This window comes from Ceratotherium simum, chromosome 14, assembly GCF_057802395.1.
Source record: "Ceratotherium simum simum isolate JZ-2026a chromosome 14, ASM5780239v1, whole genome shotgun sequence".
In the NCBI taxonomy this organism is placed as follows: domain Eukaryota; kingdom Metazoa; phylum Chordata; class Mammalia; order Perissodactyla; family Rhinocerotidae; genus Ceratotherium; species Ceratotherium simum.
In genome coordinates this window covers 23,994,862-24,015,829 of record NC_141913.1, presented here as the reverse complement: position 1 = coordinate 24,015,829, position 20,968 = coordinate 23,994,862, and the positions used below count along the sequence as shown (strand labels likewise).

The 20,968-nt window shown below is 34.6% G+C and overlaps 1 protein-coding gene across 1 annotated transcript in view; it reads left to right on the top strand.

Moving 5' to 3' along the window:
- Window positions 1-20,968, top strand: part of LOC101403641 (coiled-coil domain-containing protein 178) — a 120,940-nt gene that overhangs the window by 77,596 nt on the left and 22,376 nt on the right. The window contains exon 9 of the mRNA XM_087439114.1: window positions 4,719-4,872. Within this exon, the coding sequence (XP_087295240.1) occupies window positions 4,719-4,872 (154 nt within the window). The remainder of the gene's footprint in view (window positions 1-4,718; window positions 4,873-20,968) is intronic.

Sequence of the window (20,968 nt, the reverse complement as noted above, 5' to 3'; positions counted from 1 at the left end):
TCCCTCCTTTTATGTTTTTGATATCATATCTAACCTCTTTTTTGTGCATTTGTATCCATTACGTTCTAATCATTGAAATAGATAATTTTTCCTATTTGTGGTCTTCTCTTTTCCCCTTAAATCAGTCCCTTTAACATTTCTTGTAACACTGGTTTCTTGGTGACAAACTCCTTTAATTTTTGCTTATCTGGGAAAATTTTGATCTCTCCTTCCATTTTGAACGATAACCTTGCTGGGTAGAGTATTCTTGGCTGTAAGTTTTTTCCTTTTAGCACTTTAAATATATCGTGCCATTCTCTTCTAGCCTGTAAGGTTTCTGCTGAGAAGTCAGCTGATAGCCTTATGGGGTTTCCTTTGTATGTAACTTGACATTCTCTTGCGGCTTTTAGGATTCTCTCTTTATCTTTAATTCTGGACATTTTGATTATGATGTGTCTTGGTGTGGGCCTCTTTGGGTTTATCTTGTTTGGGGCTCTCTGTGCCTCCTGTACCTGGATGTCTGTTTCCTTCCTTAGGTTAGGGAAGTTTTCATCTATTATTTCTTGAAATAGATTCTCTGCCCCCTTGTCTCGCTCTTCTCCTTCCAGGACACCTATAACACGGATGTTAGTGCGCTTGATGTTGTCCCAGAGGTCCCTTAGACTGTCCTCACTCTTTTTAATTCTTTTCTCTTTTACCTGTTCACCTTGGGTAATTTCTTCTAGTCTTTCTTCCAGCTCACTGATCCGTTCTTCTGTATCCTCTACTCTGCTTTTGAGTCCCTCTAATGAGTTTTTCATTTCCAGTATTGTATTCTTCATTTCTGATTGGTTCTTTTTTATATCTTCCATTTCTTTGTTGACATTCTCACTGAGTTCATCTATTCTTCTCCCCAGATCAGTGAGCATCCTTAACACTCTTAGTTTGAACTCTCTGTCAGGTAGGTTGCTCATTTCTGTTTCACTTAGTTCCTTTTCTGGGGTTTTGTCCTGTTCCCTTACTTGGAATGTATTCTTTTGCCTCCTCATTTTGCCTCTTTCCCTGTGCTTGTGTCTACGTACTAGGTAGGTCAGCTACGTCTCCTGCTCTTGGATAGGTGACCTTATGTAAGTGATGGCTTAGGAGGCTTCCAGTGTGCTTCCCTCAGTTCTCAATGTTCCAGGGGTGGCCCCTATGTGGGCTACGTGTGTCCTTCTATTGTGGCCTGTTAGCTCTCCCTATAGGCGCCCAGGAGGCTGAGTTATGCTCCTGGCCAGCTGTTGTAATGCTCAGCTGCTTGTAGTTGTTGTGGGCCCTTCAGTCTCTTTATCAGGTGTGGGGAGCCTCAGCACAGTTGGCTGTAAGTTCTAATACCACATTTGTGTTGCAGTATTTCTTTTAAGTGAGTAGGCCCCCAGTGTGGCAGGTTGTTAGGCTCAGGGCCTTAGAATTGCTGTAAACCTCTAGCCTATTAGGTCTCTTGTCAGCTCTCTGAGGATTGCAGCTGGGTGGGGCTGGCCTCAGGCACAGGAGCACCCAATTGTTTCAGGCTTTGGAAGGTGGGGCAAACCTCCTATGTGGGTCTTTGAGAAGCACAAGTCTTCTGCAGCTGACAAGCCCTGCTGCCCAGAGGTCCACACACACAGTCAACACAGTCCTGCCCCGTGTGAGCGCCCCAACCTCCCCAAGTGGACCCAGTCTCTCCACGGCGGGAGCCCCACACACTCCACCACCACCCCACACTCTCCACCCGCTCCTTGTGTACACCCTGCCCCGATCAAGTCAGCTCAGTTGCCAGGCTGCAGAAAATCCAGTCACCAATCTATGCAGGCCCACACGTTGCCTGAGGGCTTGTTGTTAGGTGGGGTCAGTCTCTAGGGTGGGCTGCCTGCCTTGGCTGAGCTGGATTAAATCGGTGCTCTAGTGGGTGGAGCAGACCCTGGGCTAGCAGGTCTCAGGGAAAACTCCAATGGCGTCTGTGTCAGCACGCTCACACCAGGCCACAACAATGGCCACCGCCAATGTCCCAGTCCCTGGAGAGGTCTCACCCCTCACCGAGATGCACTCAGGGCCTATTAGGTGAGTCTCTTGTCACCAAAGCAGTGTGCACCTTTCTTTCTGGTGATTTTAGGATGCTTTCTGGAACGGGTGAGTTTGTGCGCGGGCCCTTTAAGAGCCAGTTTTAGTTTCTTTGTGAACCGGGTTTTCTGGGGGTGCTCCCCAATGCTTTAGTAGCAGGCAAGGTCAGATATTATGCCACTGGTGTCGATTGTGCTGGGTCCACAAAATGCCCACAGCGGGGGCGCTCCCCGGCTCAGGACCCCGCGCCTCCAGGGAGGCTGCGTACCTGTGAGCTGCTCCCGGGCGGCCGTGACGCTGGCGGCTTGTGAAGGCGGCGTTTTTCTCTCCGGAAGGGAGTCTCTGCCTCTTCCACCCCAGTTAGGATTGTCCGTTGTTGCAGGAGTTCCTCTCATCCAGTTTTCAGTTCTGTCTCAGGGGTAATTTTTCCACGAGTAGTTGTAAATTGGCTGTGTCCACGGGAGGAGGTGAGTTCAGAGTCTGCCTACGCCGCCATCTTGACTCCGCCTCCATAATATTCTTATTTATTCAAATTAATCAGTGATTTAGTATAGAAAAACTCATATTCATTATGGAGTTAGAATCAAGTAAATGAATAAATCATATTCATTATGGAGCTAGAATCAATCAAGCAACATGAAGAACACAAAATTTATACATAATCTTATGATCTAGATAATATCCATTTATTAAGATGTTTATATTTCCTCATGTCCAATGTCTGTTTCATCATATGCTTAAACATTACCTATTATTTAATAAATAAATCACTTTTATAACTCATCTGATTTGTTATATCTTCATTGTCATTCAGTTACCTATATTTGCAAATTTCATCATGATTTCTTTTTTGACCCATGGGTTATTAAGGAATATATTTTCAAATTTCCATGATGAATTTCTAATTTTCTAATTATCTTTGTATTATTGCTTTCCAGCTGACTTGTATTTTGGTCAGGGAATATTATGTAATTTCAACCCATTGGAAATTGTTGAATCTTAATTTTTGGCTCAGTGACATGGGTTTTTTTTAAAAATATTCCTTGCATACTTGAAAATATTCCTTGTGTAAATACTTGACTAATTGAATATATTGTTCTTTACTGTTTCGTTAGGTCAAGTTTACTAATAATGGAGGTTAATCTTTGTATATCCTTGCTATTTCAAGTATGGTCTGTGGACCAACAACATCAGCATTACCTGGGTTCTTGTTCAAAATGCAGAATCTCAGGCTCAATTCAGACCTATTGAATATGAATCTGCACTTTTAAAAGATCCCAAGGTGATGTTTGAGACGCACTGTTTCATATCATTACTGATTTTTACTACTTTTTTCTGTCAAATATTGAGAAAAGTGTGGTAAAATAGTCCACTTTGGTGGTATATCTGTCTACATCTTTTTATTTTTTTAATTGCATCAGGTTTTGCTGTAGTGAGGTTGTATCTTTCAGTTTCATTTGACTCTACTCCTAAAATCAGGTTTAGTGCATGAGAACCTGGGCCAATTCAATAAGCACACCCTATACTTATTGGCCATTGGCATTTATTTTCTTGTGAATTTTTGTTTATTTTCCCTGCTCATTTGTCTATTGGGTAGTTTTTCTATTTGATATAGGTTTGTAGGATTTTATTTAAGAGATCTTGGATCTCTTATATGGGTTTCAATTAAATCTCTCAGTCTGTTGTTTTGTTTATGGTGTCTTAAAAAAAGTTGCAGTTATCTGTATTACTTGCTGATATTTTATGAAAATGATAATTTTGTCATTTTCTCACTGTACATTTTTCATGTATTAAACCATAACACCATTGTCTAAAGAGACTTATATTTGAAATTTGTTTTCTAAGTACCAGGTAAGATAAAGGCTTATGTGGTTTACAGATTAGCACTGGTCTTCTTTCCGGAAAGTCACATAGAAACAAAGAACTCCTGGGCAATTGCTTCTCTTTAAATAAGCCCCTTGTGGGGCCGGCCCGGGGGCGCAAGCGGTTAAGTACACGCACTCCGCTGCAACAGCCCAGGGTTGGCCAATTGGGATCTCGGGCTCGCACCAACGCGCTGCTTGGCAAACCATGCTGTGGCGGCGTCCCATATAAAGTGGAGGAAGATGGGTATGGATATTAGCCCAGGGCCGGTCTTCCTCAGCAAAAAAACAGGAGGATTGGCAGATGTTAGCGCAGGGCTGATCTCCTCACCAAAAAAATAAATAAATAAATAAGCCCCTTGTTTTCCTAAGCTGCACTTTTCTCCATTTTACCTCTAAGATTGTGAGCGAGACAAAACAGTAGACTAGGGCTTTAATAATATGTGGTCTTTTCACTTCTACATCTTCTTCTCTCCTATTTTTCTTGCCTCTCTATCCCTGTACGACCCAACTTCTGAATCATAGGTGCTTAGGTCTCTCACCTGAAATCAAATCAAAAAGTGATTTATTTTAAATAATTTACAAATCACTTTTCTCTCAATTCCTTTCCATTGAAAACATAAATACTACTGGTGAATTTTTTTCTCCCTATTTACTTCTTGATATCTAAGTGGTACTTTTCAGGAGTTGCTTTGGGACGAGAGAAATTTTAGGAATAGATAAATTCCATTGATTTACATTGTTAATGTAAATCAGAAGCTAATTTAAATATAATTTTGCTTTCAATACGGATAAAAGCAACTATTTTTTTTTTCTTAGGAAAGAGTTAGATAAACTTAACAATCTACGTATTCACTACTCTTCATCAATACAAAATGTTAATTTTACTATTGAGGAGAATGAAGAGGCAGTGACCGAAGTATTGAAGGAAACAAAGACATCAACAAATAAATTATCTTCGTTATCAAAAACGGTGAGTTTTCATGTTTAAAAATTTTAAAAATACTGATTTTAGTTTTGAGCCATGGCTATTAAAATGTATTCTCTGACAATATTTAAATAGCAGTTATCCAATTCTTTGTCTATATTGGTTTTCTATTGCTCGTAACAAGTTACCAGAATTTTAGCAGCTTAAAACAGCACGAATTTATTATCTCCGAGTTTCTCTGGCTCATGACTCAGCTTGTTCCTCTGCCCCTGGTCTTCCAAGAAAGAAATCAAGGTATCAGCAACCCTGCATTTCTTTCTGGAGGCTCCAGGGTGAATCTGATTTCAGACTTAGTCAGTTTTGGCAAGATTTAGTTCCTGGGTTTTAGAACTGAGGTCCTTATTTCCTCAGTGGCTGTCAGCCTGGGATCGTTCTCAGTTTTTAGAGGCTGCCTGCATTCCCTGGCTGGTGGTTCCCTTCATCTTTAAACTAGGAATGGTGGGTTGAGTCCTCTCGGACCTTACCTTATGACTCATCTTTCCTGCCTTCCTCTTCTGCCACATCTCATTTACTATAGTAAAAGGAAATAATAAAATGCTAAAAAGAAATAATAGTATAGTAAAAGGCAATAATATACACATTACTGTATCAATTTGCATTCCTACCTAGAGTTAAAACTACATGTGCTTTTTTTTTGCCACTTTCTAAGTCTCTTTAATTATATCTCATTATGTTTTTTTAAGTTATTCCATAATTATTAGTGAAACTCAGCATATTTTAATGGCTTTTGGGGGATCATTTGTATTTTCTTTTCCATGAAAAGCCTACTCATTATTTTTCCTCTATAAGTTGAGTGATTATTTTTTTATTGATTTGTAAGAATTTGTTGTATGTTATAGATACCACATATTTTAAAGTTATGTATGTTAAAAATATTTTCACCCAATCTTTCATTTCTGTATAGTAACTTCTGGTGAATCGAGAAACTTAAATTTTAATGTGGTGAAAGTTATAAATATTTTCCTTTGAGCTTGGAGCTTTTCTGAACTTAAGAAATTTTTTTTACCTCAAAGTCAAAAAAATATTCTTTGGTATTTTATTCTAAATGCTTTGAAATTTTGCTTCCCATATTTATACACTGCTTTTAGATGAAACTATGTTAAAAATATTTGAAATTGAGTTTTTTTTCTCGTTCTATCTTTTATTTACAAGTTTGGAAGTAGTAAACTCTCTAGAATTTTAGGAAAGCATATTTCACTTGCCAGATGTGAAACATAATCAATAGGAAATTCATATACGGGTATGGTGTGAAGTGAGGTTCCAATTACATTCTTTTCTTATGTAGAAAACAAAGTGTTACAATATAATTTATTGTATTTGTTTGTATATTAATGTTCAGAGCCTTCTCTGTCACATATGAGGGTTCCATATTTGTGTGGATCTCTCTTTCTGTTCTCTTTTTAATTTGTCTACTTAACCATCTTTACCTTGATACTTCATGTCTATGTTACTAAACTTCTATACTAATGAGTTTTGATTATCTATTATGATGAGTCCCCAGTCTTATATTTCCTTATGCGTCTTAGGCTATTCTTGACCTTTGCCCTTCCATATTCAGTATTATCTTGTTCATTTCCTTCAGAAATTTTATTGGAATTATGATTGGAGTCACATTCATTGGAGTCGTTATGGATTATATGATCAAGAAATGAAATCTTTATGATGGGGATCCCTAAATGTAAACATGATCTCTCTCTCCATTTATTTGGGTAGTTTTTCTAAATTGGAACTTAACCAGTTTCCTTGGAACTTTGTAGAAGGCAAGCTCTCTCTGCCAAATCAGCCTGTGATCAGTCTTGGACAAATTAACCCTTATATCTCCACTGAATTTTAAAATTATTTCTTAAAAATTGTTTTTTAATGTAATTCTTATTTGTTCATAAAGGTAGTCTATATAGTAGATATTATTTAAAATTCTAAAATTCATATGGAACAACAAAAGACCCCGAATAGCTAAAGGAATCCTGAGAAAAAAGAACAAAGCTGGAGGTATCACACTCCCTGATTTCAAAATATACTACAAAGCTATAGTAACCAAAACAGCATGGTACTGGCACAAAAACAGACACACAGATCAATGGAATAGAATCGAAAGCCCAGAAATAAACCCACACATCTATGGACAGCTAATCTTCGACAAAGGAGCCAAGAACATACAATGGGGAAAAGAAAGTCTCTTCAACAAATGGTGTTGGGAAAACTGGATAGCCACATGCAAAAAAATGAAAGTAGACCCTTACCTTACACCATACACAAAAATTAACTCCAAATGGATTAAAGACTTGAATGTAAGACCTGAAACTGTGAAAGTTCTAGAAGAAAACATAGGCAGTACACTCTTCGACATCGGTCTTAGCAACATCTTTTCAAACACCACGTCTGACCGGGCAAGAGAAACAATAGAAAAAATAAACAAATGGGACTACATCAAACTAAAAAGCTTCTGCACAGCAAAGGAAACCATCAACAAAACGAAAAGAGAACCTAACAATTGGGAGAAGATATTTGCAAACCATACATCTGATAAGGGCTTAATCTCCAAAATATATAAAGAACTCATGCATCTCAACAACAAAAAAACTACCAACCCAATTAAAAAATGGGCAAAAGACCTGAACAGACATTTCTCCAAAGAAGATATACAGATGGCCAACAGACACATGAAAAGATGTTCAAAATCACTAACTATCAGGGAAATGCAAATCAAAACTACAATGAGATATCACCTCACGCCTGTCAGAATGGCTATAATTAACAAGACAGGAAACAACATGTGTTGGAGAGGTTGTGGAGAGAAGGGAACTCTCATACACTGCTGGTGGGAGTGCAAACTGGTGCAGCCACTATGGAAAACAGTATGGAGATTCCTCAAAAATCAACGATAGAACTACCATATGATCCAGCTATTCCACTGTTGGGTATTTATCCAAAGAACTTGAAAACACCAATTTGCAAAGGTACATGCACCCCTGTGTTCATTGCAGCCTTATTCACGATAGCCAAGACTTGGAAGCAACCTAAGTGCCCATCAAGGGACGAATGGATAAAGAAGCTGTGGTATATATACACAATGGAATACTACTCAGCCATAAGAAACGACGAAATCCAGCCATTTGTGACAACATGGATGGACATTGAGGGTATAATGCAAAGTGAAATAAGTCATAGGGAGAAGGTCAAATACCGTATGATTTCCTTCATTAAGTAGTAGATAATAACAACAATAAACAAACACATAGGGACAGAGATTGGATTGGTGGTTACCAGAGGGGAAGGGGGGAGGGAGGAGGGTGAAAGGGATAATTCGGTACATGTGTGTGGTGATGGGTTGTAATTAGTATTTTGGTGGTGAACATGATGTAGCCCATGCAGAAATAGAAGTACAATGATGTACACCAGAAATTTTTACAATGTTATAAACCAATGTTACTGCAATAAACAAAAAAAAAAAAAATAAATAAAATAAAATAAAATAAAATAAAATTTGTTAAGGCTTAATTTGTGTCCTACTCTATGGGTAATTTGCATAAATATTTTATTTGGGAAAAATGTTTTCTCTGATAGTGGGATACAATTCTAAATAGATTTCATTTTGTTAGCTGTGCTAATAGTGTTATTTAAATCTTTTATATTTCTAATTTATTTTCTGACTGATTTGTCAATTACTGTAAGAGCTGTATTAAAATATCTCAGTATGATAATGAATTTCTTTATTTTTTTTCCATTTTTTCTTTCCATATTTTTGCTTCATATAATTTGAAGCCATGGTTTTAGATGAAACTAAGTTTAGAATTGAGTTTTTTCTTATGATATATTTTATTGATAAGTTTTTAAGTTATAAATTATTAGAATGTTTGGAATGTGTATTTCACTTACTAGAAGTACAGCAAAATCAACATCTTTAACTTCTTCCTGAATAGTTTAAGGACTTAATGATTCTTTCCTGCATATATTCTATTTTCCGTCATGTTATGCCTATCTTACTTAATCCCTGTATTAAGATTATGTCATTAATTTACACAATAAATGTTTGATTATGTTTATTCCTAGTTTAACATTTTGTACACAACTCATTCGGTATATTAGACTTTCCTAATTGGCATTATTTTATTTCTTATTACTAAAGTATATCTTTTAGGATTCTCAAAATTTTTTTTACCTAAGAATGTCTTTATTTTGTTCTCGCTCATTCATGCAATATAGGGAATATGCACCTGACTTAATATGAGAGTGACTTAACATCACGGTGTAGGCAGTGTAGAAGAATCCAGAAATAGGCAAGGCTGCAAACATTAAACTAAAACACGCTGAGCTGAAGTGCCATAAGGCAGGAGTTGGGATCTATGAGTTGGAAGAAACTGATTTTAAATAGATAGTAATATAAGTCTCTCTGCAATTTGCGCTTGTTTCTCTCTCCAGCTTCTCTCTTGCTACCCCTTTCCCTCTGACTCTGTTCTCTAGCTACTTGGAAAAACTGCAAGACCCCAGAACGTGCCATGAGCTTGCTTTCTTTTAGCTTTTCATAAATACTGTTTGCTCTGATTGTAATGTCAGTATTCTACTCTGCTCATCCCCTCAATCCTACCATGGTCTGGCTGAATCCTCTCATTTTAAGCTTCAACTTGAAAGGAGGAAAATTCTTGGTGAAACCATCTCTTCACTTTCTTTTGTCTGCTTTGACCTCTAATTGCAGTCTGTGTTTACCTCCATACTGGTACTTATAACACCCTATTGAAATCAATGATTACTTGTCTACTTCTTTTTATACTGTAAGAGCAGGAGATGCATTGTGATTTTTGTTTTCTCTGCATAACTTGCACAGTGCCTGTCCCATATTGGGCACTCAATAAAATGCCATATGAGGCACTCAAAAAAAGCTGCCATATTCGCCTTCTCAAATGAGTGAGTTAACCAATGAACAAGTGAAAGAAAAAAAGGAAGGAAGGAAGGAGGGAAGGAGGAAAGAAAGGAAGAAAGGAGGAATAAATTGGGAAAAAAACCCTCTTCACCTCACGAGCTTGGAAAGAACTTGGTGAAGTGGAGTGTAGAGTGTAGATATACAATAATCCTTGATGATTTAAAAGAATGCATGTAGTTTTCCTACGTATACTTTCTTTCCAGGCACTACTATAAGCATCAGGGAACTGATGGCACAACTGATAAAAATTTTTTAAATTATATAGTGTTTATAGTTAAAATTATATAGTGTTTTCAAATAGTTGTGCCTGAATGTTGGCATCTATAAAAATATCACTACTAATAAAATATTTTCAAGGAGGGAAAATTCATTCACTAAACCTACAATCACTTTTTATTTCTTTGATTATATCTAAAATGGCAAGTCTGGCCCTCCATAACAAAATGTTATTTTTGATGAGATTTTGTGAATGTATTTATAAGGTTAGTAATATTTTTCAATTATAGAAATCATTTAGGGACTGTCATACTTTCTAGGGAGATGAGAACATGATGAAGTTTAGATATATTATTTTTTCTGTATTTTGCTCATTATAAAACCCTTTAAGCTAGATTTTTGAAGAGCGCATATTAAGCACTCAATTAAAAGCAATGATGTGCATCATTTCCGTGCATTATTTTTTGGTATGCAATTGAAACTTCTAGTTCAAGAGAAAAATAAAAGATTTGTGCTGCCTAATTGCACATACAACCTAACTGATTTTTTAAAATTTCAAGGCATATCATGCTTCCAATTTAGAGTATTTACTTCATTAACATACACTTTTCTCTAATTTGTGTTGTCATTGTATCTATGAAAACACATTTTTCCCTTCTCATTTCTACACTGGTTTTTGTAAACCAGAAAATATCTTGAAATTGGTTAAGTACTTTAAAAATGTTGTCAAGATCAACTTCTTTTTAAATGTAAAAGTAAAGATTTTCTGTAAATTCTTTTCCCATGTTTTCTTTGAAGTCTACTTCTCCCATAGTTCAGGAAATTTTTTTTAGAATATAATTTTATTATCTGCAACTCTTAGTTTCTTGTGATATAAAAAGACAGTCATCTACATTTCATTTTATTCAGTCATTTATTAAGATAATAAAAAATGGCTTTTAAAGATTTAGAAATCCTTTGTGATTTTCATATTTTATTGAACAATGACGGGCACACAAGATTATTTTTTGTAATTCAGTTTGCAGGTAAAAGTTATAAATAGGTGAATTCCTTTTGTATATATACTGATGTTTTCATATTTTTTGGATGTTGTTTTTGCTAGTGGAAATTTAATATTTATTACTAACTTATTGGTCTATACACTATATAATATAAATCCAAATACCACAAAACACCCATCGAGCTATGCCTTGTGATTCATCTTTTTTTTTTTTTTGAGGAAGATTAGCCCTGAGCTAACATCTGTTGCCAATCCTCCTCTTTTTTACTGAGGAAGATTGGCCCTGGGCTAACATCTGTGCCCATCTTCCTCTACTTTATATGTGGGATGCCTGCCACAGCATGGCTTGATAAGTGGTGCGTAGGTCTGCACCTGGGATCTGAACCTGCAAACCCCGGGCCACAGAAGTAGAGCCTGCAAACTTAACTGCTATGCCTCCAGGCATGCCCCTTGGTTCATATTTTTACCTCAGAATCTTTTAAATTGAGCAATTTGTTTCTTAAAAATAGGTAAAGCCAGTAATTATTACTAATATTTTCAATCTACCAAATAGGAAAACAGTCTAAAGAGGCTGAGTGATTTTCTCATGGACACAGAGAAATTTTTTTTTTTTTTGTGAGGAAGATCAGCCCTGAGCTAACATCCATGCTAATCCTCCTCTTTTGCTGAGGAAGACCGGCTCTGAGCTAACGTCTATTGCCAATCCTCCTCTTTTTTTTTTCCCCAAAGCCCCAGTAGATAGTTGTACGTCATAGTTGCACATCCTTCTAGTTGCTGTATGTGGGACGTGGCCTCAGCATGGCCGGAGAAGCGGTGGGTCGGTGCGCGCCCGGGATCCGAACCCGGGCCGCCAGTAGTGGAGCGTGTGCACTTAACTGCTAAGCCACAGGCCGGCTCGAGAATTTTTTGATATTGTCTTTTTGTACAATATTTATGTGTAATATGATATATAAAAGTATATATTGCTAATTTTTTTATCATATGATTTCAATCTCTAATGCATGTATTTAAGTGTGTGGCATATGTATAAAATATTAAGTAACATGTATGAAATTGGCTTTATTTCATTTCTTATTTTTAAAAAGTGCTTAAGGTTATTTAAACGTTGATTTCAAATATATGCTCATTATAATGTTAAAGATTTTTTAAATAAACTCAGGTTATATAGTCTATTAGGAATAGATATTGACTTATACAAAGTGCTTTGTCAGTAAGTATGAAGATGATTTTAAAGAGTTTCTCATTTGACCTATTGAAATGATGTATTATACCGTCATTTCAGTATTAAACCATTTTTAAATTCTTGGGATAAACTCTGTTTGGTTATGGTTTATTGTTCTTTTAATTTACTGCTAAGTTTGATTTGCAAGTATTTTATTTGATTTTATATCCATATTCATAAGTTTGTATTCCAGTGTTCTTAATTTGTGCTGTATTTGATAGATTTTCTTATCAGGATTGTGCTAGCTTTATAAAAATGAATTGTGAAGCTTTTCTTCCTTTCTTGTTACCTGGAGAATTAATATAGATTTAAATAACTTTTTCTTGAAAGTTTGATAAAACACTTCGGTGAAAATATAACTCTGGTATTTTTCTTTTTTTTATTTGAATTATTGTTTTATTTTTCATGGGTAGTTTTATTTTATCACATGATTAGGTTTATCAGGCTGTATATTTCTGACTCTTGAGGTTAATTTATAATTTTTAATGGCCCTAGAAATAATCCAAATGTATTAAGATTTTCAAATGTATTATCATAAAAGATATAAAATGCTCTCATATTATTGCTTATCTCTTATTTCTAATTGTATATGTATTTTTCACTTTTTAAATTAGATTTTCAGATTTTTAAAAATTGAATTAAAAAAATAGAGATGTTCTTGGATTTAATAATTCTATAATTTTCCATCTTCTAAAATGTTAATATATGCTTTTATAGTTATAGTTTTCTTGTTTCTTTAGGCTTATTCTATTTCTTTTTACTTTTCACTTCTCTGTTTTGAATATTTAATGTTTTTTATTTTGTTTTTAAACCTTCCCTAAGAGTACAGTTGCATTTCCTGTTACACTTTGCAGCAAAATCCCTTGAAAGGATTTTCTATATTCACTGTCTCTGATTTCTCTCCTTGCATTCCCACTTCAGATTATTTCCAGTCAGGCTCTCACCAACACACAACCCTACAATTGCTGCTAATAGATCCTATTTTCCTCCTTATGACCCTCAGAAAATCTGGTGGGATTCATTACACAAACCATTTTCTAAAATTATTTTAAGGCCTTTTTTGAATGGCACAAATCCTTTAATGTTCATTCCTCAAAGTTTAAAATATACTCGTGTAAATAGAAGAAACTTTTGATCCATGATCTCACTGTCCACATGTAGTCACTCTTAATATTTTGTTGTATGTAAACAGGCCTTATAATATATTTAAAAAGTATATTATCATATGCATACAAAAATCAATAACGTGTTTCTCCTTATATAAAAACTTATTTCAAAATTATCTTATATTTTACAATGTAATTTTAATGATTGAGAGTTTCTTAGACCTTTGTTATTGGACATTTATGAAGTTTTCAATTTTTGAGTATTATAAACAAAGCTATGAAAAATATTTCTAAAACTTTTAAGCATAGCATAACTGCTCATTTTAACAAAATAATATTGTGATGGAAAAATAATGAAAGTTGAATTATGGTATAGTCTTAGAAGCTCAAGTAAGAATCATATGCCTTATATTTTTGATAAGGCTTAAATGATTTGCCTGCATTTTCACATTTTCCACAATTCTTAAATCTTAATTTTGCCTTTTTCAATTCACTTTTTTTTTTGTGTGTGTGAGGAAGATCGGCCCTGAGCTAACATCTGCCAATCCTCCTCTTTTTTTTTTTTTTTTTTTGCTGAGGAAGACTGTCCCTGGGCTAACATCCATGCCCATCTTCCTCTACTTTATATGGGATGCTGCCACAGCATGGCTTGCCAAGCGGTGCGTCGGTGCATGCCCGGGATCCGAACCTGGGAACCCGGGGCTGCCACAGCAGAATGCGCGCACTTGACCGCTTGCGCCACCGGGCTGGCCCCTCAATTCACTTTTTTAATGACAATATTTCCATTAGTTGAATTTCTTGCCTTTCATCTCATTAATCCTCTAGAGTTATTGTCTACTGGAACTTGTATGGCAACTAGTTGTCAATTTAATATCTGAATTTATGCTATTCTTACTCTTTACCTAATATTATAGCATTAAATATTGTTAATGTTAGCATTGTTTCTTTGAATCTAAAAAAATTTTTGAATATCACTTTAAACATAACCAAAACTACATAATGACTCTTGGTGTTTACATTGTTTTAAATCCAGAGTTTTTTTCCCTTAATGTCATTTGTGATTTAATTTACTTATTCCTTAGAATAAAAATTCCTTGATTTTCTCTTAAGCAAACATTATATATATATTGTAAAAGAGATAGATTTTGGAAATTTTATAATTGACGTGAGTGAAATGGAGAGCTAAGAAAAGTTACTCCCATTGCAATAAATAGCACAGACTTAAAATCACTATTATCTTGTATGCATTTGGTGTCTTATGATTAACTTTTAGATGAAACTATCCATTATGATTTTGTAAATATTATCTTTCTATATTGTCCAATGGATTTCTTGTATTCCACAATCTGCTCTTAGAGACATTCCTGTGTGTTAAGTACTTTAAATATTGGTTACTTCCAGTGGTATTCTTTAAAAGATAAAGTGTTATTGCACACTTAATAGACTACAGTATAGTGTAAACATAACTGTTATATTCACTGGGAAACCAAAAAATTTGTGTGACTCTCTTTATTGTGATATTCACATCATTGCAGTGGTCTGGAAGCAAACCCGCAATATCTCCTAGGTATGCCTGTATATGTGTGTGTGTATGTGTGTAGATATATAGATATAGATATAGATATAGATATAGATATAGATATAGATGTGAATGAATCCCTGGCATACCTGGGAGACCCACAATGTTCTTGAGAATATTGTATCAGCAAAAACACTACCATCTGAACTGCAAGAGACAGAGAGAGTATCAAGTAAAAGAAGGCTGTTGAATCCCCATGATTCTACTGGTGGAAGCAGCTTGATAAAACTGTCCAGCTGCAAACATTTGGTACCTTTCATGAAAAAAGAAGGCTGAATCAGATGGTTAAACCAAGAGCCCAGAAGGTGGAACCCAGAGTCCAGAGGGTAAAATGATCTTCCAGAGGGTGGAACTGAGAACAACAGGAGATTATTCTTACTCTTGGCTGAGGACAGAGAAAGTCAGAGAGAGATAGCAGAAGGTAGAGTGAGAGAGACACAAAGCATGAGAAGCACTCAACCAGCCATTGCTGACTTAAAAATGGAGGGGGCCACTTAAAAACTGTGAAAGGAAAATGAATTCTACCTACAACTTTAATGAGATTAGCAGTGGTTTATACCCTAGAGGCTCTGCGTAAGAGCCCAGGCCAGTTGAAACCTTCATTTCAGCTTGTGAGACCCTAAGCGGAGTACTTACCTAGCCCACTAGCGTTCTGACATCCAGAACCATGAGATAACAAATATGTATTATTTTAAGCCAATAAGATGATACCATTCTAATTTGTTCATTTCTCCTTTTGTGTCTTTTAAGAGTATTTTTAAAAGATTTCCTCATATAAAGTTTCCATATTTTTGAAAAGTTTATTCCTAACTAGTTAAATTATGTTATTAACACTTGTAATTGGGGATTTTCTCTTTCATTATTTCTCGTAACTGATTGTTTGGGTGTATGAAGTCAGTAATGCTAATTCATATTGTACTAAGTTACTGATTTTAAAATTATTTATGGCAGTTTTATCATTGTTTATCTTGGATTTTCCAGGGATGCTATTATTTCACTTACAAATAGAGATATTATTATTCCTTCATTATTTCTTATGCCTTTTAATTTTTATCTCTTATCTGATTACATTGGTTAATACATCCAGGACAATGTTAAATGGTCGTAGAGATCTTTAGCATCCTTGGTATGTCCTGCTCTTAATGAGATCGCTGCTAGTTTTTTTTCTTAAATAAGAGGCTAGCTTTAACATTCAATATGTATTTTATCATGTTAAGAATGTATTTATTAGTTTCAATTTATTGAATATTTTTTAAAATTGGAAATAGGTGTCAAATTTTGTCAAGAGTCTTTTCTGCGTCTAGGGACATGTTCATGTAATATTTTCTCATATCTATAAGTATAGTGAATTATATTGATGGATTTCCTAATGTTGAACCTTGAATTATTGGAATAAATCTCATTTGGTCATAATATCTCCCATCCTTTCTTAAACATGTTTCAATTTTCTTTTTTTGCCCTCACCCTTCAATCAAAGTATCTCTGATTTAGGTCAACAGTGATTTCCACATTGCTAAATCTAATCATTGTTTCTCTGTCCATATCTTAATTAACTTACATGTAGCAGTTAACCAAGTTGATTGTTCCTTATCTCTAGAACCATTTTTCTCTTGGTTTTAAGAACACACACTATTCTTGTTTCTTCTTTCTTTTCTGGATGCTTGTTCTCAGTTTCCCTCACTGGAAAGGAAGTGAAGGAATATATCGCTATGTCTCTATATCTCCCCAAATTCCAAACATTTGAGAATCCCAGTGCTTAGTCTTTTATAGTAAGCTTTATATATCTAACTGCCAACTCAATCTCCACTTAGATGTCCAGTGGGTATCTCAGACTTAACTTTTCCAAAATTGAACTTCAGATATTCAACCTCTCTATAACCTGTAATCTTCCCTTTTCCAGTTTATGACAATTCAGTCCTTCCAGTTTTTCCAACCAAGACACTTGAAATATGCATTGAAATTATGTATTCATTTATGTTGGGAATTGCTGGGCCAAAAAATGCATATTTTCAGTTTTAGTAGATAATGTCAAAGAATGTTTTCCAAAATGGTTATACATTTTTCTACTCAGAGCATCATGTATAAGAATTCCAGCCTCAGATAATACATCATCTGATATAGTCTTTTATTTATTTTTAATTATAGTTCTTTTGGAGGATTTATTCCACTATGGTTTTACATTTGCATTTTTCTGATGACTAATGAGGTTGAGGGTTTTTAAAGCAGTTTATTTAGAATGCTGTTTTAGAGGCTATCATAGAGAGTAGGACTCAGATTTCTCCTCCACATTCTATTTGTGACTTCTACATCACAACTTTTTGAGATTCAGTTTTCTTATCTGAAAAACTAGATGTTTTAATTTAATATGTTATTAATCTACAAGAGAGATTTATTTGTTAAAGTGTTGAGTAAAGGAGAATATATATATAAGGGGCTTCATATTAATTTAGAAAAACATGTTTTCTTTATATCATTTTAGTAATTTAAAGTATTTATTGACATTTTGTATTCAAATTTAATCTTCCATTCAATATACATATATTAAGAACATACCACATTTAAAGCATTGCTAACTGTGAATCTCTTATATTACTAAATAACTGATTATTTAAAATATTGTGTAGGTTTTCTCTTTAGTGATGGAGTTGTGCAGACCATATTTTCCCACCTTGATGTTTTCATATCATTTTATTCACAACTATCCTGAGTAATTTCTGTTTTAATGATTGAACCAATTTGTAATGTAACAATGTGTAGACTAAGTACTGCCTTTCTTAACTTCAAATAAATTCCTTTTAAATGTTATTAAGTAACATGTTCGCTGAGAGCAATGATATAAAATAAAAGATACACAGATTTAGCTATTAATTTTATCGCCTATTTTCTCCCCATTTCTGATCCCCCATGAAGTAGCCTATGTTACCAGCAGAATGTGTCATCTTGCACGTTTTTCTAAGCTTCTGTAAATATATGCTAGATTATGTATATATATATGATATGTTTTATTATTTGATTTTTATAAAAAAGAGTTTGTCTTATATACACATTTAGTAAACTTGCTGTTTTGCTTAAAAATACACTGTGGATATTCTTCAAGGTTATTAAATGTAAATCTAATGCACTTTTTTAATAGCACAAATATTACACACTGTGAATTGCCATCAAATCAGCCAGGGTACAGTGCAGAAAGCAGGAATCTCTCTGTTTCAGGCAGAAAGGTATTTAGAGATTTCAGTGAGTTTGCAAAGCTGTCAGAGAGACCTCTGGGCTGAATTTCGAGGAATGTCTCCCAGATTGACCAATATAGGAGCTACCACATCTGAGGCTTCCCCTGGACCTCTTGAGTTCAAGAACACCTGTGTTGAGCATATCCCTGCTCCAAGGGTCAAGAAGCTGGAGTCTGGAAGCTGTAGCCACTGCTCCTGATACCAACAGTGCTTCAACACCCACAGCTGGTGGATGGACACTAAATCTCAACTACGCAATATTCACATCTCCACGACCTTACTTGCCAGTACAGAGAAAACAAACAAGACTAAATTAAACAAAAGCAACCAAAAATCAGGAAGATACCTTTTACTTCAATTCCACTTTTCATAATAAGCATACCTACATCTCCTATTGGTTGAAACTCATTTTCATCCTGAACCCTTTCAGCAAATGATACTAGAAACTGCACTTTCCTTCCTGCCTTCCTTCCTGCCGCCTTTCTGTTCTTTTTCTTTCTTGGGCTCTGATGCACAGAAAAGCGCATTAGAAGGAAGTTGCAGTGAAGGTTTACTAAGTCATTACACTTTATTCATCTCAACTACAACTTATTCAATTATTTACCTTTTGAATAAATTCAGATTGAACACAGATATTAACTACTACCGACAATGTTAAAATGAATAACTTTATACATGTTGTTTTTATGTACTGGTTCTTTGTATGTGATAGATTCTCAAAAGTTGGATTTTGGGGTTAGGACTAAGTGTATTTTCCAAGATAGATATTATTGAATACTTCCCAAAAAGTTTTATATGTATATTTGTGCAGATGTGTGTGTATATTAGGAGCAATACAAATGTCTAATTTCTCTCTTTTTCCCCAGCACTGTAGCTATTTTTAAATTATACCAACCTAATTGTTGGGTGAAGACATGTTGCGTTAATTTTCATTTTCCTGCCTGGTAGTGAAGTAACTCCAGTCTTCTTTTTATTAGCCATTCAAATTTCTTCTTTTATTTTACTTGCAAAGATTACTATTCATGACATACTACATGATTTTATATATTCCAATAATTCACATTTTCAAAGTTATGTATTTATTATTACTTATATTAGGTAAGCAATTAGCACATAATACCAGTGATTCCATGGATTTTATATCTTAGGGTAGGGCTAGAGTAATAGTAGTTATGTAAAAATGGCAGATTGCAAGAATTACACATGTAGTACTTAAGATGTGCTCATGAATGTTTCAGAGCCGCATTTAGAGCCTTCCACCAAACACCTATCAGTGACATGCTGGCACAGATCATTAATTTTGACCCTCAGGCACTGAATTTTAAAGTTTATCTTTTATTCTTTCTATTGGAAAACACATTGGAAAATTCACTTTTAAAGACTGACAATTGTTTAGTATATAAAATACGTATAATTTTAGGTGTTAGAGCTACCACATCTGATCTGGAAAGTAAATTAGAAAGTGGTTTTGGGCCTGTTTCTGATTTTTGCACTTTTATAGGCCCAATCATAGATAAGTGGTTAAAAATAAGGATTTTTATGTGTAGAGGTAAAGATACTAGTGAAGAATGTGATGGAATCAGTTACATGTCTTTAGATAGGTATGAAGACCAAATTCAAGTATTGCCTAAAAACCCTTTACTAATGTTGCCAAAGCACAAGCTACAAAGAAAAACATTAGTGTGGGAATAATTCAAATTTATTTGAATTTTGGATTTTTTGAACTGGTGAAGAAAACAAATCTATTTTCTTATGGTTTCTAGGATTGGTCACAATGGTCACAATTATTAAATAATCCACCAGTAAATATGTTGAAGCACAAAAAATATCTTACAAAGCCTATCAAAATTTTAAAATAAATAGAAGGATACTCAAGTCTAAGTGAAGAGTAACATAGAATGAAAATGCTAAGACTTCAGAATTATGTTTTTAACATTACAATTAATTTCAGAACCCGAATCTGCTGAAGCAGTTAACAGGATATTTATCAAGCCTGCCAACAAAGAAATGGTGACAGGGAGATTCAGGGATATAAAAAACAAAATGATTCATTAAATGACTATGTCAAATATAATTCATCTTTTACTTATAGAGATGACCAAATATGTAAAGAAGTAATTATTATTTCTGGTATAAAAAATTGTTATAATTCACTGCAAACTGATGAATTCATTCATACTGTGAATTCTTTGCTAATGTGTACAAATTAAAAAAAATTTAAACTTATTGATGACTTCTTGAGAAACAGCAGCAGATTCTGGAATCTGTTTTTGGTTAAGCACAGATGATGCTAATGCTATAGCTAGCTGAAAGAAAATAGTTTGTACATATATTCAAACAATTGCCAAGGAAGGCAAATGCACCCACTGTTGTATTCATAGAGAAGCCATTGCAAACAGAGATTCAGGGATTTTAAGAGAAGTACTTCATGAAGTTGTTAAAATTATTCATCGAATTAGTTCAAACCATGAAATACTCATATGTGCTCTCAGATTTGTAAATGGATGATCAAGGTTTTTCTGAAAACTCCTCACTCCCTATTAATTCGTTTTGCAAAAGGAACTTCAAGTCTTCCTGGGTGAAAAATTCAGACTTCTAGATGATGTTTGTGATTGAGAACTACATTAATAATTAGGATATTTTACAGAGATATTTTCTCATTCAAAAACCTTAAATGTCCTAATACAAATCTAAAATAAATGTTGCACGTTAAGGAAAAAATAAATCCAGCAAAACTGAAGCCATAGAATATACCCTGTAATCATGTCAAGCTGGATGTGTCTCATTGTCTCAATGACTTAGTTACATCTTTA